Raw genomic sequence first — 14,166 nt, forward strand, 5'->3', positions numbered from 1 at the left:
ATTGCAGCGCATGAGCATAATCTACAGCTGGAAACCTACACAGTAGAGAGGGGTCTAATGCCGTGACAACTTCAGGGAAAGGGACCTCAGTACAAGAGAGACCACACTGTACTACACCGATGAGAGGAATCAAAACAAACCACAACTAAATCGAACTCGCCCTCGTAAGCAGAAACTCACGAATAGAAAAGGCTCAGTTATGGCCCAAATCAACCCATTGGGGTTCACTGGTGCAACAATGAGCCCCAGTTTACCCCCCCCCACTATTACCTCTATGTTAAAACAAGTATCAAGCGAGCACAATATAAACTTTACTAAGTTAAAAATAGCTCTGAGATTAGGTAACAATGCAGGACACGTCTGATGTGTCCCCAACAAGGACGAGACAGCAAAATACATCGTCAAAGCCACACCTTCTTTTTCTCATCTCTAGTTGGTTCTCAAATCGCATGAGCTAACTTTGTCCACGAAAAAGCCCTTAGAGATGTTACAAGTTATACGGTTTTACTGTCGTTGTACAAGCAAGGTTGCACAATGAAATACGTTTTGATGAGTAACACTGAACATAAGCATAACTATGTTTGTTTAAAAGAAAACCTGTCCTTTGGACTTTTCCTTTAATACCTTTAATGCCGTATGCCCCCAAACAAATTTGAAATGAATCAAATTACCACACATGGTACTCAGTGGAAAAAGAAGAAAGGGCAACGTCATATTACAGCCTTCTAATGAGTTTGAAGGTCATGTATCTACTGTATACGGGCAAATTGTGACATACATTATTCTGAATGTGAGTGTTGTTCAGTTCCATCAACAACTGTAACTGCTGCAGACGACACCCTCCATACCTAACTGTCCACTCAGTGACCAGGTGTCGCTTCAGGTGTGAAGGTTTTTCATACATTGCCGCTGCATGTGGACTTCTTGCCATCGCTCCGCACACTACAGAAGAGGCGCTTTATAAAAAAAAGAGATTGTTTCTCCCCAGTCAGCTGTTAGGCAGTAGGCCGGAGGCTGCTCTGGATAAGCCATGCTCCGCATTGGAAGCTCCCAAGAGGGCGGGCGCCACAGCGGTCTGTTGGGGGAGACCCCCACATTCGCTGAACTCTCCAACATCAACCATCTTCTCCCCCTCGCTCTGTTTGCATCATTTAACCTCATCACCCTTATCTCCCAGTTTGTCTGAGCTCATGGTTCTTCACATCACATCCATTGGTGACTGCAAAAAGAGAGGCGGGTAATCCCAGTCCTCCATCTGCCCTAACCCAGGGTCTTACAGGGCTTACTGGGGGCCCAGAAGTGTGCTTACTGAACACCCTTGCTATTTACGATCTGCCTCAGAGTACAATCACTCTCTAGCAGCCTCCGCGGACCCCTAAAGTGGGCTGAGTCCAATCCCAGTGTAGCCTGACTCTTTGAGGTCATATACTGCCATTTTGCAATAAGTCTCAAGATGCAATTTACACAAAACAACCTTTTGACATGCTATATTGTATGCTTCCATATGGTTGCTATGCCTCTTTTCTTTTTTTGTTGCATTTCCAAGTATCTGTGTCTCGAGCACTGCTTATGTTTCCAAAGTACAAGACTTTTCAGCCTCTTAAAATGTGCTTTGAATTATCTTTTTATATTTCTTGATATTTATGATTTGTGCCACTCCTTGCATTGTCTCTTTTGATAAATATTTCAAACAACATCAAGGGATAATCTTGCTTTGATTCATTTGCCAAAAAGCAAGAAGAAAATCATTTTCAAGGCCGTTGTGGATGCTTTGGTGTGTGGGCCAAAACGTGCTGCCTTGCTCATGTGGTAGATCAAAATCCAATCTATTTCGGTTACCGAGTTATGATTACAATATTCTCTCACTGACCTTATGTCACAACATTTAGAGATCTGATAACTCACCGGCTTACCCAATGCTTCGATTGTTTTATAAAAATGTTTTGGCCTTTGCTTTGCATTTCTGAACTCTGAACATCAATGCCTGTTTATCCACACAAAGATACATCTCCAGGCACATCCAGCTACTCGTCCACATCCTCCGTCCTATCTTGCGAAGCGAAATCCGGCCCCGAGTGCACGGTCCAGCCAGCATGTGAAGGGTTACAGCTGCAATCGTTTTCCCTGGCTTGGCCTGGGCTCAGAGGCTTAATAAAGGGAATTAATGGAGTGCACTATCTGTCAGATTCCTAAACACAGCTGGAGCGGATGTCCATCGCCCCCAAGCTGCCCAAAAAACGTACTATCCCACTTCAACAACATGCCCCTTCCCCCCTTCCCCTTAAATTACCCCCTGAGTGCTGACTCTGTGAAGGAGCCCCAGCTGATTGTGAAAGCTGTTTATGTATCATCGCTGATGGTAATTACACAACGTGGGATAACAAACAGGGAGAGTGGGGACGAGGAGGGGGAGCTGCTGTGAGTGTGTTACCATGGAGTGAACCTCGTGGCTATGGGGACAGCTGCTGTGATGGCATACAAACTAATAATACATGCTGTGTACTCACAAGCATGTGCCTGGCCTTGCAGCACTTAACACAATGCCCCCCGGCAAGGACAATGCTGCACAAAACCTACACACGAAGTCGGCCAGTTCAAGACTTCACATCTGATTAGGCTCTCCTGACATGAGAGAAAGCACTGAAAAAGTGCGCCTAATTTCTGCCTTTAAAGTCAGGTAACACAAGTAGCCAAACGTCAAACGTTGAAAAGGTTTAATGGAATACTTTCGACGAAGATTCAACGCTGGGGGATGGGTTTTCGAGAGTATTTTCTCCAGGGAAGGCAATTCATTTTTACAATTTCATGATAGTTGAGAGAGTCAGACTTTTTGGCAGCGGTCTATTTAAACTGCAGCCTAAACGAGTGGGTTTGCGCCAGTAAGAAAAACAAACTGGGACAAGGGACGAGGGGGGTTGGAGGTTGCAGGGGACAGTAACACAATCCCTAAAAACAGGCTTTATCTGCTCCAACTATGTTTGACAGGGTTCTTATGCAGAGACCCAGAGGATTCAGAGATTGCCGAGGGCACAGGCAAATGGCAGTTGGTGTCAGAAATCATTCAGCGAGAGTTTATCTTTATCTAGCGGACTGCCACACTGCAGTATTGTGCAACCGCTTGCTAAGTGTTCAGGCAATATGGTATAGATGGTCTATGTCTGAGAAAATGCACACTGGCAGGGCTCCAAAGGCAACACACAGGGTTCAGAATCTCTCCCCCACCCAACATGTTCTCCAACCTCCAGAGGCCATCTGACTCACAAACTCGGTCAAGGTTTATCCCGGTTCAAGTGTAATTTTCTGGGGTCATCAGAGATCACGAAAGTGACTTAACAGAGACACAAAGGTCGGCTTTCAGAGTCCAGGTGTGACTTCACCAGGATTGCGTCAATGGTCCTCTGTCAGGTCAAAGAGACTGCAGGAAAGCCGGGGGAAAATGGGGATTTAGGATAACTTTGTATGTTTCTCAACTGTCAGCTGACATTCTGACACTAAGAGCTAAGAAACTTTGGGTAGTTGGGCATCATATTTAGCAACGTCTTCCAAAAATACATCTCATAGAGGGCAAAGCTTGTTTCAAACTGAAAAGCAAAACACTTTACCAAGGAATGGTAAACATTTTGGGAAATACTCTATTTCACTTTCTTGCCGAGAGTTAGAGGAGAAGATTGATAACACTCTCATGCATGTCTACCGTCAGCTGTCGGTTAGCACAATAACTGGAAACATGGGTACCTGGTAGTCTGGTTCTGTCCCAAAAATCCACCAGTATAATCTCTAAAGCTCACTCATCGACAGGTTATATCACGTTTGTTTGATCCATATAAAAACGGAAGCGTAAAAAACGACAAATGACCCAGGGGTTTGTGTGCGGGACTATTTCTTGGCCAGAGATGTGATTTCCTGGAGTCGTAATAGAACCGTGAGTCTGAAGGCAACCAGCGGAGACGTCATTGTCCCCAAATCTGCTAGAAAAGGACTACGCACCAACAACATGGTAATGCTGCTGGGAAGTCAAAGCTGATGGAGAGATGAACACCTTCCTTTTTGCTTTCCAGTTTCTTTTGTCTTGACTGGACTTCAAACTGTAATAAAAAATACTCAGTTACTGCCCTAGAGTATCTTGAAGGGAGGTCTGGAGCAGCAGCTTTCCCTGCTGCCCCCTTGTCCTGGTCGCGAGAAGCAGATTCAAATGGAAGAATGAATGGAGGGATCAGGAAAAATTTCAATTAAAGTACTCCATATAAAAGAGCTCGTAATAATTGGGACAAATGCAGTTTGAAAGGTTTCTCGCAGGATCTCATGTACCAGCAACACTTTCCAAAAGTAACGTTATAACAAAATATACAGTAAAAGTTATTAATTCAAGACACATACTGGATGTAAACAGGGCAGGGCTCGCGTATATGACTGATATCATTTATTTTTTTATGTTCTAATATTTCCTTATTAATTTTTCCAGCAACAAGCTGCGTTTCGCTGCTATGGACTCGATCTGACAAATCTCTTCACATGGAAAGAATAACTAAAAGAACGCAATATATCATTTGGTTCGCCTTACACCCAAACAACCATATTTCATATTATCATTGCATGGTACCTCTGAAAGCGAATGAACATGACACTGATATGGGCGTCAAAACATGCTGACAAATTAAACAGATCACACGGTGTGATATATGATATGACAATCAGTGATACGATCCCTTTGGCAGTGAATGTTGAGGGAGGAAGCTACTTATGCAGGTAAGACTGTTGGCCTGGACGTTACCTCCACACTGATGCCACAGCAAAGGCAGCACAGTTGGCTGCGGGGCAATGATTAGCACACTGCATTAACATCACATCACAGCAAAGCTGCCAAACAATTCTGCTGTTCTGCAGGGAAAAGACAGGAGCTCTCACTGGAAGAGACGAGTCCCAACAGGACTCTCGTAATGAACCTCTTGACTTCTGAGAGGCTAGCAGGGAAAAAAAACATTTGGCTGCGTTAACAGTTATAATTTCTGCTATCTTAAGAGAAGAAAAAAAAGTTAGGTCTCGCGCTAACCCTGCAGTCCTGCACTCTTCAAATTGCTAGCGTCAAATATTAAACACTTGCTTGTGTTTTTTTCCCTGTTTAGTGCCTTTTCACACATCTAAAAATATCAACAAAATAAATACGCTATATATATATCCGCCTAGGTAAGTTATATTTATAGACTTGGTTTTAAAATAAATTCCAAGAGTAAGGCAAGCAGTTGGAGTTGATTAGATTTAAGCGGCAGAATGAGGGCAGTGTTATCACGAATGGCTGCTTTGTGCACCGTGAAAAATGAGCTTTTTCTTCCACGGTCTCAAGGGAGGAGGCCGGTGACCTTCCCAATTTTCCTCCAAAACAGCAGCCGCGACATGGAGGGGCAACCATGGGGGGCTATGAAGGGAGACGCTGGTCCTCGTGAGCACAGGGGGTCTGAGTCTACCTGAACAGACCACAAGGAAACCCTTCATGAACCACCCTCCCCTCTCTTATTTACACTTACAAACACACACACGCTTCCACACACACACACAATGGAGGCTTATACAGTACACACTGTAATATGTAAACTGCAATTTTACAACTGTTAATGAAAGAAAATGTATGACATAAAACATGCATTTGAGCCAAGTTGCATTAATTAAATCGTGGGCCTGTAACTGTATATTCTGAACTTCCCCCTTCAGTTTTCACTACAGTACATGCAAAGCTGTTTCAACCTCACCCACTGTTTGTTTGTTCAGCCCCAAAAGGCTTTCCCTGCTGGAAAGAGCGGTGGTACACTGATGTTTACTGTAACCATATTCCATTTCAAAAGGCTTGTAGCTTTTTGCAGTCAATGCTCTAGTGTGGTTGATGTTCTTGATCTCATCTCCAAACAAAACGGCACAAATTAACCATCTACAGTATTACTTACGCCAAATCTCATAAGAGCTGCTTTCGCATCTGCACATGCAGTCTCAGTTAGGAGACACAGCTAGTTTGGGAAATGGTTCGAAAAAGTGTTTGGGCTGATGGGATTGGATGAGGTGGGTGTCATCACCGTGGTTACACATGTTGACAAAAATACAATGCTCATGAGAAGACTACATTTTCTGTACATTGCTGTGCAAATCACGAATGGCAATATACATCAGATGAACTATACTTACTATGGCATCACCTGCGCATCCCATTTGGTCTGTTTTATTAGTTGTGATGACACTTTTTCCTCTTCCCGTTACGGAACAAACATTCTGCTTGAATAGAACGTTCACATCGAATGCTAAAAATGTAAATAATGTTCCACAGCTTGACCTCTGCCAGTGCCCTATGTCACTCCTACCCTGTCTGTGAGACTGGCCTGTTTGACTGGCGGCTGGTCACGATCCATCTGGCTCGGAGAAAGCTGCTCCCTCGGGGCCCTGCTCTCCTCCAGCTCACTGACCTCAGAACTGCCATCTAGGGTAAAGAAGCAGATCGTGCAAACTGAGGTGTCAATCTTACCACATTGGGCCTAATGATCAGTGGTATCTAGCAAGGTAGCTTTATTGTTTGTGCTGCGTGTGTTCAATTTGAATTGATCTATATTTGATCTTCCCTACCAGCTGGCTGCTCCACCAGGTTGCGGGTGATGATCTGGCGGATGCGGGTGGAGACGCGTGTAGGACTGACACCGGACTCCTGTCCATCACCTCCAAGTGTCAGAGTCCTCTCTCCAGAGCTGCCGTCAGAGTGACGCAGAGACTCCTCCAACTTCTACAATCACAGCAGTCACCTCAATACGTCACGTAACTGAGCAGAAAAGCTTCAACTCGTTGAGATAAGACTACGGGGAAACCGTGGTGGAATCACATTCAAAATGACTACCTACTGATACAAAAGAATAAGCAACAACATTTACTTACTCAAAAGTAACTGTTCCCGTTATACTGAAGAATTATCATGGAATTAACATGTAGTGGGTTGAGCTGCAGATCATTTTAACTACTTTATATAGTTTAGGGAATTTGTATTATAATCCATAATTGTCTATTATGTTTTATGAAGATTGTTGATTAGTAAAGTAACAGTAGGTAAGTATACAGTAGGAAGTAGGTACCTACAAATTATATATAATCACAGTACTAATCACAGATTAGATACTGTTAGCACTAATGAATGTACTCAGTTTCTTTCCACCATTGGGAAACAAAATGTACCGGTCATATATTTAGCTAACAGTGTAGTGCCAGCACTACCACTTTAGTACTGTGTTTACAAGTTTTCTTCTCGAGCCTACTACAGTATAATTTAAGGTAGCTTCTTGTACTTTACTTTCCGCTTTCCTATTGTCTGCTACTTCTACTTCTACTCCACTCCATTTATTCAGAATTGTTGTTGCTGGCTACTTTGAAAATCCATATTATTATTATAAAAAAACATTCAACAAAAACAGTATGATGTATTTGTGGAGTATTATGGATTAAAAGACTCGTCTGTAAATAAACTAGTTCAAATTAATCCACCTTTACAAACTGCAACATTAAAGTGATGATGATTTATGATTATGATAAAATTACAAAACATATATTATTCTAGCGAGCTATTCAGAGCTATATCTGAGGAGTACTTTGGGTACTTAAGTATACTTAGTTAATATGTGTGGACTCAAGTAAAATGTTGAATGCCAAACTTTCAAAACTATTTTATTGCCACTTAAAAAAGTAAAAGCTACGGGTTATTCCACCGTCTCCAATAGGCCTTTTTCACAGCAGACATTGTGACTTGTCACAGTAACGTAAGTAACTAGGCCTTACAACTAAAATGGAATAGAAAATAAAAATGTCTCCGTTCTATTACAAGTGCCCCAGTAAACAAACAATAAGAGCGTGAGCCAGCAATATCAAAACGCTGAAACGGAAGTAGCTAGCATAAACAGAATTCGGCCATCTTTAATAGCGTTAATTAGCTCGCGTAAGAAAAGCGTTACACCTGCTTTTCTTACGTTGACGTGTGCAACTGTTTATAAGAAGGTTAAAACATGACAGACGTTAACTAACGCCGTGCACAACAGCAGCCATGTTACCCACCTGAATCACAGCCTCCAGTCTCGGGGAGTGTGCGCCTTGGTCCCGTTGAGAACTCATTGCTAAAGTGACTTTAGCAGTAAAATGTTAGCCGTTAAACCTTCAACGGTTTCATTAACGCAGAAACCTCTCGCGTGACGTCAGCGTGCTACAACGAAGTCACACCTAGAAGCAGTCATTCAAATATTGTGATACGAAAGTATAAGCTCGTGCTCAACTCGTACCTGCATAAAAAAAAAGGCTAGAGTTGAAAATAAATCACTGACAGAAGAAACTTTAACAGTGACTTCTCGGCAAGGAGGGCCATTCTGGTCCCAGTCAAAGTTGCCAGGGTGAGGTTGCCATAGAAATAGAATGCTGGGTGGGTGATTCCATGGTGTTTCCATGGCAGGAGAGACGCCACGAGCGAAACTCTCGGATTCCAATGGGTTAATGATCAAGTCTCTAAACGGCAAAGTGAACAGTACCGTCCCCAAAGAGGAGGCACATCTGGTGACCAGTTCTCAGGAGCACATTTTATTATCAATTTGAGCATTTCCAGATCCAAATCAGTGATATACAACCAATAATAATATTTACTCTCAAACAATTTAATGATTCACAAGCACCATTCAATAACACACAAAAACAAATGCAGATCAGACACATGATACAAAGTATAATAATAAGTAACAAGCTCAGCAGCCAAGCAGCGCTCTAAAAACAGCCAAGACGACCTGAGGATCATGTAACGCACTATTCTAGGGCACAATGGCGCCCTTTTGCATTGAGACATAGTTGTGAGAGGAACATGTCCCTGTGAACTCCTGGACCCTGAGTTTAGTCCCATCAGGACAGGTGGCCATTATGTTGAATCTAGTGGGAAAAGCTGGGGCCACTGGGATGGGTCAAGGAAGATGGTGCAGACCCCGCTGTAGAACCAAAGTCTCGGCAGGAAGGACTCCACCTCCCAGGTGTCGGCCGCTCGGTTGTAAACCTCCACTTCCACGCCGTAGTCGCCCTCCATGCCTTTCCAGTGACCCCCGGTGACAAACAGCTTTCCATCCAGCGTTACCAGGCCGCCATTCTCATGGAGCATGTGAAGAAGCTGGACCTGAGGAGAGAAGGGAGCGTCAACATACAGCTACGGGCAAAAAATTTGAATAAAAAAACAATTATTTAAGCCTTTAGTATTATTGTGTTATGACAAAATAGCCAGCAGTGATATCGAAGCCCACCTTCTGCCACATGTTCGCCTCTGGATCATAAGTGAAGACTTTCTTAGTGTTGTCAGCAATCAGATATATAGTGCCATCCACACAGACAGAACGAGGAGAAGACAAATACTTAGGGATGAAGGGCGAACATATGTTGATCCAGCTATCTGTAAGAAAAACACAACAATAAAAACATGTAAGAACAAATATGATTTAGAAAGAATAAAGATACATAATCATACTGAACTAATCATGTTTGTGTCCAGTAAACTTGTTAAACAGATGACTTAATATTGAAAGATGAGATGACGATATGTAATAATTAATTAAACCTTTTCTGTTAATTTTGTGGGAAAAACAAAACTGCCGTTTTTTTTAATCAAGGGTGGATTAATAATGATAAACCGTCAACAACACATGGGGAAAGAGAGCCTAATAATAAATACATAATAATAATAAATACATTTGACTTGTATAAAGACAGAAACAATAAAAGCCATAACAATATAAATAAGGCAGAGAGATGACATCATAACAGAAAGAAACAAAAACATAGTTAACTAGCATCACGCGTGAAAAGCAGATTTAAATAGATGAGTTCTAAGTTGTGAAAGTGGTGAGTGGTGGAGAATGTCTGAGGTGCAGGGGGAGAAGGTTACAGCGGGTGGGGGTGGCAATGGAGAAGGCCATCCCCGAGCTATGGCTTAATGTTGAAACAAATACTAAAATATGTAGTTGTGTGGTGCTTTATCGATGTATTTTCACTTGAGGAATTGTACTCCATGAATTGTACTCCATTCCATCATCTGAACCGCTTACCCTAGTTAGGGTCGCGGGGCGCTGACATTGGCCGAAGGCAGGGTTCACCGTGGATAGGTCGCCAGTTTATCGCAGGGCACATATATAGACAGACAACCACTCACACTCACATTCATTCTCCTGAGCTGCGTGTCTTTAGACTGTGCAAGGAAGCCGGAGAACCTGGAGGGAACCCACGCTGACACGGGGAGAACATGCAAACTCCACACAGAAGGACCAGGCTCCGGACCCCGGCCTCTCTTGCTGTGAGGCGACAGTGCTAGCCACTACGTCCCCGTGCAGGCCAGGAATTGTACTATGAAGCAATAAATATTTGGTCGAACTATAAACAGCAAGTCTAGTAGAAGCTATTCGACATTGAGCTGGACTGCCTAAATGAATTAAATATTGCAAATACATTTCCATAACAGTTCTTAAAAGGGTTATAATTAAAGTTGCAAATCTCTTGCCAATAAAGATCTGCGTGACAACAGCAAAAGCCCCGCCGCCCCTGGGAGGATTGCTTTGCTTGTCCTTACCTATAACAGGGTTGTAACACTGCATGGCCAAAGCATTGTACTTCACAGCGCACGAGCCGATCACGTAGAGCTTCCCGTGACACGCTGTGGCGGTGAAATTAGTCACGTATTTCAAGGCGGGGCACGTCAAGGTCCAGGTGTCGTTGTAGGGGTCGTAGTGCTCAACCTCGACGAGGTTCGACGTTGTACCTGAGGGGAGGGAAATGTAGAGAGGAGTGAGGTTGAATCATGCTCGCATAGACGTCAGTAAATCTAGACAGGGTTCAAGCACATTTTGACCACTGGGTTTCCATGACACCGCACCTGGCGGGTAAAATATTCCTTTGGTGAAGTTTTGGGCTCAGTTCTAAGACTAAGTTATATGCTCTGACTTCAAGTTTATTTGCTATGATCTCATGACTTCAAAACCAAATTTCCATGACCAAACATTTGAAATATCGGTGTATACATGAAAAAGTAAGAAAATGTAGTTTGAACTAACAATGAGAATTCCAAAGCATACAGTAAACCTTAAATGACACAAAATAATGGTTGACAATAGTTTGATTAAAAGAATAAACATTTATATAGATGCCTGTATGGATGCCTGCTTATATTTTGAGCGTCTTTCTTTTAAAAGCATATTCATTATTTCAAACTCGGCGTAAATGAACGTCATGAACACATGAATATAACACATTTCCATGACTTTTCCAAAACTATTGGGATTTTATTTTCTTCAAGGACTTTTCCAGGCCTGGAAATAACCATTTTAAAATTCCATGACTTTTCCAGGTTTTCCATGACCGTGAGAACCCTGTAACACAAAGATAATGTATCTGCATTTATCGCCTCACCTCCAATGACGTAAATCTCGCCGTTGAGCGTCGCCGACGTGTGGTTGGTGCGAGGCCGGAGCATCGGTGCCACGGTGACCCACCTCCCCTCTCTTGTGATGTACTTCCAGGTCTCTGTGGTGGACCAGGTGTTGGTGTTGGAGCCTCGCGAGCCGCCTTTGTCAGACAGACAAGAGCACTCTGAAAGCCTGACATTTGTTGTACATTCCTCGCAAGAGTTTTGCTCCAAACCGTTCATCAGCACTCGTTTGGCTTTCGTCCTTGAAGTTCCTGTCTGGCGTGAGCCTCACTCACCTGTGACGTACACGTCATTGTTCAGGGAGAGCAGGGCGTAACCCCACTTGTTGTAGTTGGGGAAATTCGGGAGCTCGTGCCACTGTTCTGCAGAGGAACAGAAAGAAACGGGAGTTCATGTTCGAGCATCATTTAGAGAGTGAGGGGGCTCTAGATACATGTTTTCACAAAAACATGATGCAAATGACACAAATGTATACCAGAGAAATTAGGAAAGGACCCACGAATGTCCTCAAAGTAAGTCAAAGTCAGGTCAAGAAAGGAAGAAGCAGTAAAAAATGTAAATGTTTCTTTTCTGGCACAGGTCTCAGCATTGTGGCCGGAGTTGTCAGGCCTCAACATGAAACCAGATATCTTTTTGTGAACATCCCGTATGAAAAAACTCAGAAGTGGATATCCTCTTCCATGAAACGCCCATTTGAGGAGCTGAGAAGATGATCCAATTTTGTCACATCCAGACCGCATTCCTGTAGAGCTGTTTTTCTGTAACACCGCATTTAACGACCTGCGCGCCACATCTGTTTCAGGGAATCTGACAGACGTTTCACAACAAGTCTCTGCTGTGAAACGGATTCTAAACTTAAACAAAGTGGACATTTTGATACGTGCAAAGTTCATACTTGTCTTTGTGTTGTAGAAGGCACAGTTCCTGGGCAGCAGTCTCGGGTCTCTGTCCTCTTCATCCTCATCGTCCTCATCGTCCGAGTCATCCAGTGAGCGACCTCCCATTACCAACAGCACCTCTTGCAGGTTCGGTTGCGGACTCAGGGAGTCGAGTCTGTCCGTGTATTCTGGCGCCAAATCCATCTTCTAGCAAAAGCAAAAGGCGTGATTGTCGTTGGGAATCCACTCAAGATTGTGCAAACAAAGATCAGAGAGAAAAGAAGGAGGCGGTGTGAACTCACTCACCTCTCTGTGAAGTTTTTCCACCGCCTCTCTGCAGCTGGGAGAGGCCTGCACCAGACTGTCTGTCAGCAGGGTGTCAGCCAGGTAGTCCAGGCCGAGTAGAGGGAGCCGGGACAAGGCGAGGAGCTCGGGGAGGTGGCCGAGCCGAGACTCACTGTGGTGCCGGACCCATTTCAGGATGGCATCCACGCGGGTGCACTCTGTCCGTATTTGTAGCCCTTCGTCGGACAGGCACGAAACCAACCGCTCCTTTCCCAACAGCAGAAACTCCTCCCCTTGCTGCACCGCCTCGAAGTTCTCCAAGAGGAAGGCCCACGCTTTAGCCATCACCTCAGGGCAGCCGTGGATCGCCCCGAACTCCAGGATCCCCAGGCAGTTGGCGGCGTCGATCTGGTGCTGGAGGTAGCGGCTGCACACGGTCCTCACCGTCTGGAACTGCAGCCGGCTGGACGTGCAGATCAGCCCCTCCACGTTGCCCTGGTTGATGGTCAGCTTGCCGGTGTACGCAAAGTCCAGCAGGCAGCCGAGTATGTCCGGGTCGACGTCCCCGAGGTCCACGCGCGCCGCGATGCTCTCCACAAAGTCCCCCGAGAACATGCTGTGGAAGTACGCGCTGCAGAGGGCCAGCACGCCGCGGTGACAGGGGAAGTCGCGCCCGCTCGCGCTCAGAGTCACGTCGATCAGCTTGGGGTGAGAGCAGAGGGAGCGCAGGCCCTCCAGGATGCTCTGGGGATGGGAGGGCAGGCAGAAGTCCAGGTCGTCCACGTTGCGCACCATGGTCAACTTCGGTTCAGAATGGGGGTCAAACCGTCTCTCAGCCGGGGGATCGTCAGGCCGAGTTTAGAGCTTACCTAGAAGGTATAGGAAAAAAGTTATAACATGTTTTTTTGTCCAGAAGATATTTAAGTGTGAGAGCTTTAAAGTGTCTCTTCTTTGACCTTTCTGATTTGACCCAAATGTTTAATAAAAGGTTTCTTGTCTTTTAGCTCGTTATTAGTGAGGTATAACATGACAGCATGACTAATCCTCTCCGATACCAACAACGCACTACATTTCTCTACATCAAATTCTGTACAAATGAAACGATTAAACCAGCAGAAAACTCACCGCAGAAGCAGAGAACGGAATAAAGGCTCATCTTGTATCCAGCAGCAACAAAGGAAATCAGTTTGTAGCTGAGCGGCTGGTGAGATCAACACGGAGTGGGCAGCGTGGCGAAAAACATTTGCCAAGTCACAGGGACGAGCTGCCTGTCTTTCAGTTATTTTTAGGACCGACGGTGACGGCGTGCTGAAGTCGGATTCCAAACAAGCATGGGACCCACAGCTGCTGTTACAGGCACACAGTATTCTCAACAGGCCTGGCAGCGAGCAGTGGAGAGAAATGACGTAACGCCGACTTTGTTTTGGTACGTTACGACAATTATTTCACACTACAACTATGTGCTGTGCGCCTATATAAGTGCGAGGACATGTGTGGCCTTAAAAACGGAAAATAAAAAAGATATGTCAGTGAAATCAGCTTTCACAA

General features: G+C 44.4%; 2 protein-coding genes across 2 annotated transcripts in view; both read right to left on the minus strand.

The window, feature by feature from the left end:
- crocc2 (ciliary rootlet coiled-coil, rootletin family member 2) overlaps positions 1–8,127 on the minus strand; it is a gene marked incomplete at both ends in the record, with an annotated part of 29,589 nt that extends 21,462 nt beyond the window's left edge. Inside the window, 3 exons of the mRNA XM_079221304.1 lie at positions 6,345–6,460; positions 6,604–6,757; positions 8,071–8,127. Coding sequence (XP_079077430.1) covers positions 6,345–6,460; positions 6,604–6,757; positions 8,071–8,127 — 327 coding nt within the window. The remainder of the gene's footprint in view (positions 1–6,344; positions 6,461–6,603; positions 6,758–8,070) is intronic.
- A 435-nt stretch (positions 8,128–8,562) lies between these two features.
- Positions 8,563–13,827, minus strand: klhl30 (kelch-like family member 30). Its single transcript, XM_079220457.1, has 8 exons — positions 13,744–13,827; positions 12,640–13,487; positions 12,351–12,540; positions 11,731–11,817; positions 11,437–11,592; positions 10,601–10,789; positions 9,285–9,430; positions 8,563–9,160 (listed from the first exon to the last, which is right to left on the minus strand). The coding sequence occupies exons 2-8, from the start codon at positions 13,411–13,413 to the stop codon at positions 8,912–8,914; spliced, it is 1,791 nt and encodes a 596-aa protein (XP_079076583.1). The 5' UTR covers positions 13,414–13,487; positions 13,744–13,827; the 3' UTR covers positions 8,563–8,911.
- Between the last annotated feature and the right edge of the window lie 339 nt (positions 13,828–14,166).

Source organism: Taurulus bubalis (assembly GCF_910589615.1).
Source record: "Taurulus bubalis genome assembly, chromosome: 7".
NCBI lineage: Eukaryota > Metazoa > Chordata > Actinopteri > Perciformes > Cottidae > Taurulus > Taurulus bubalis.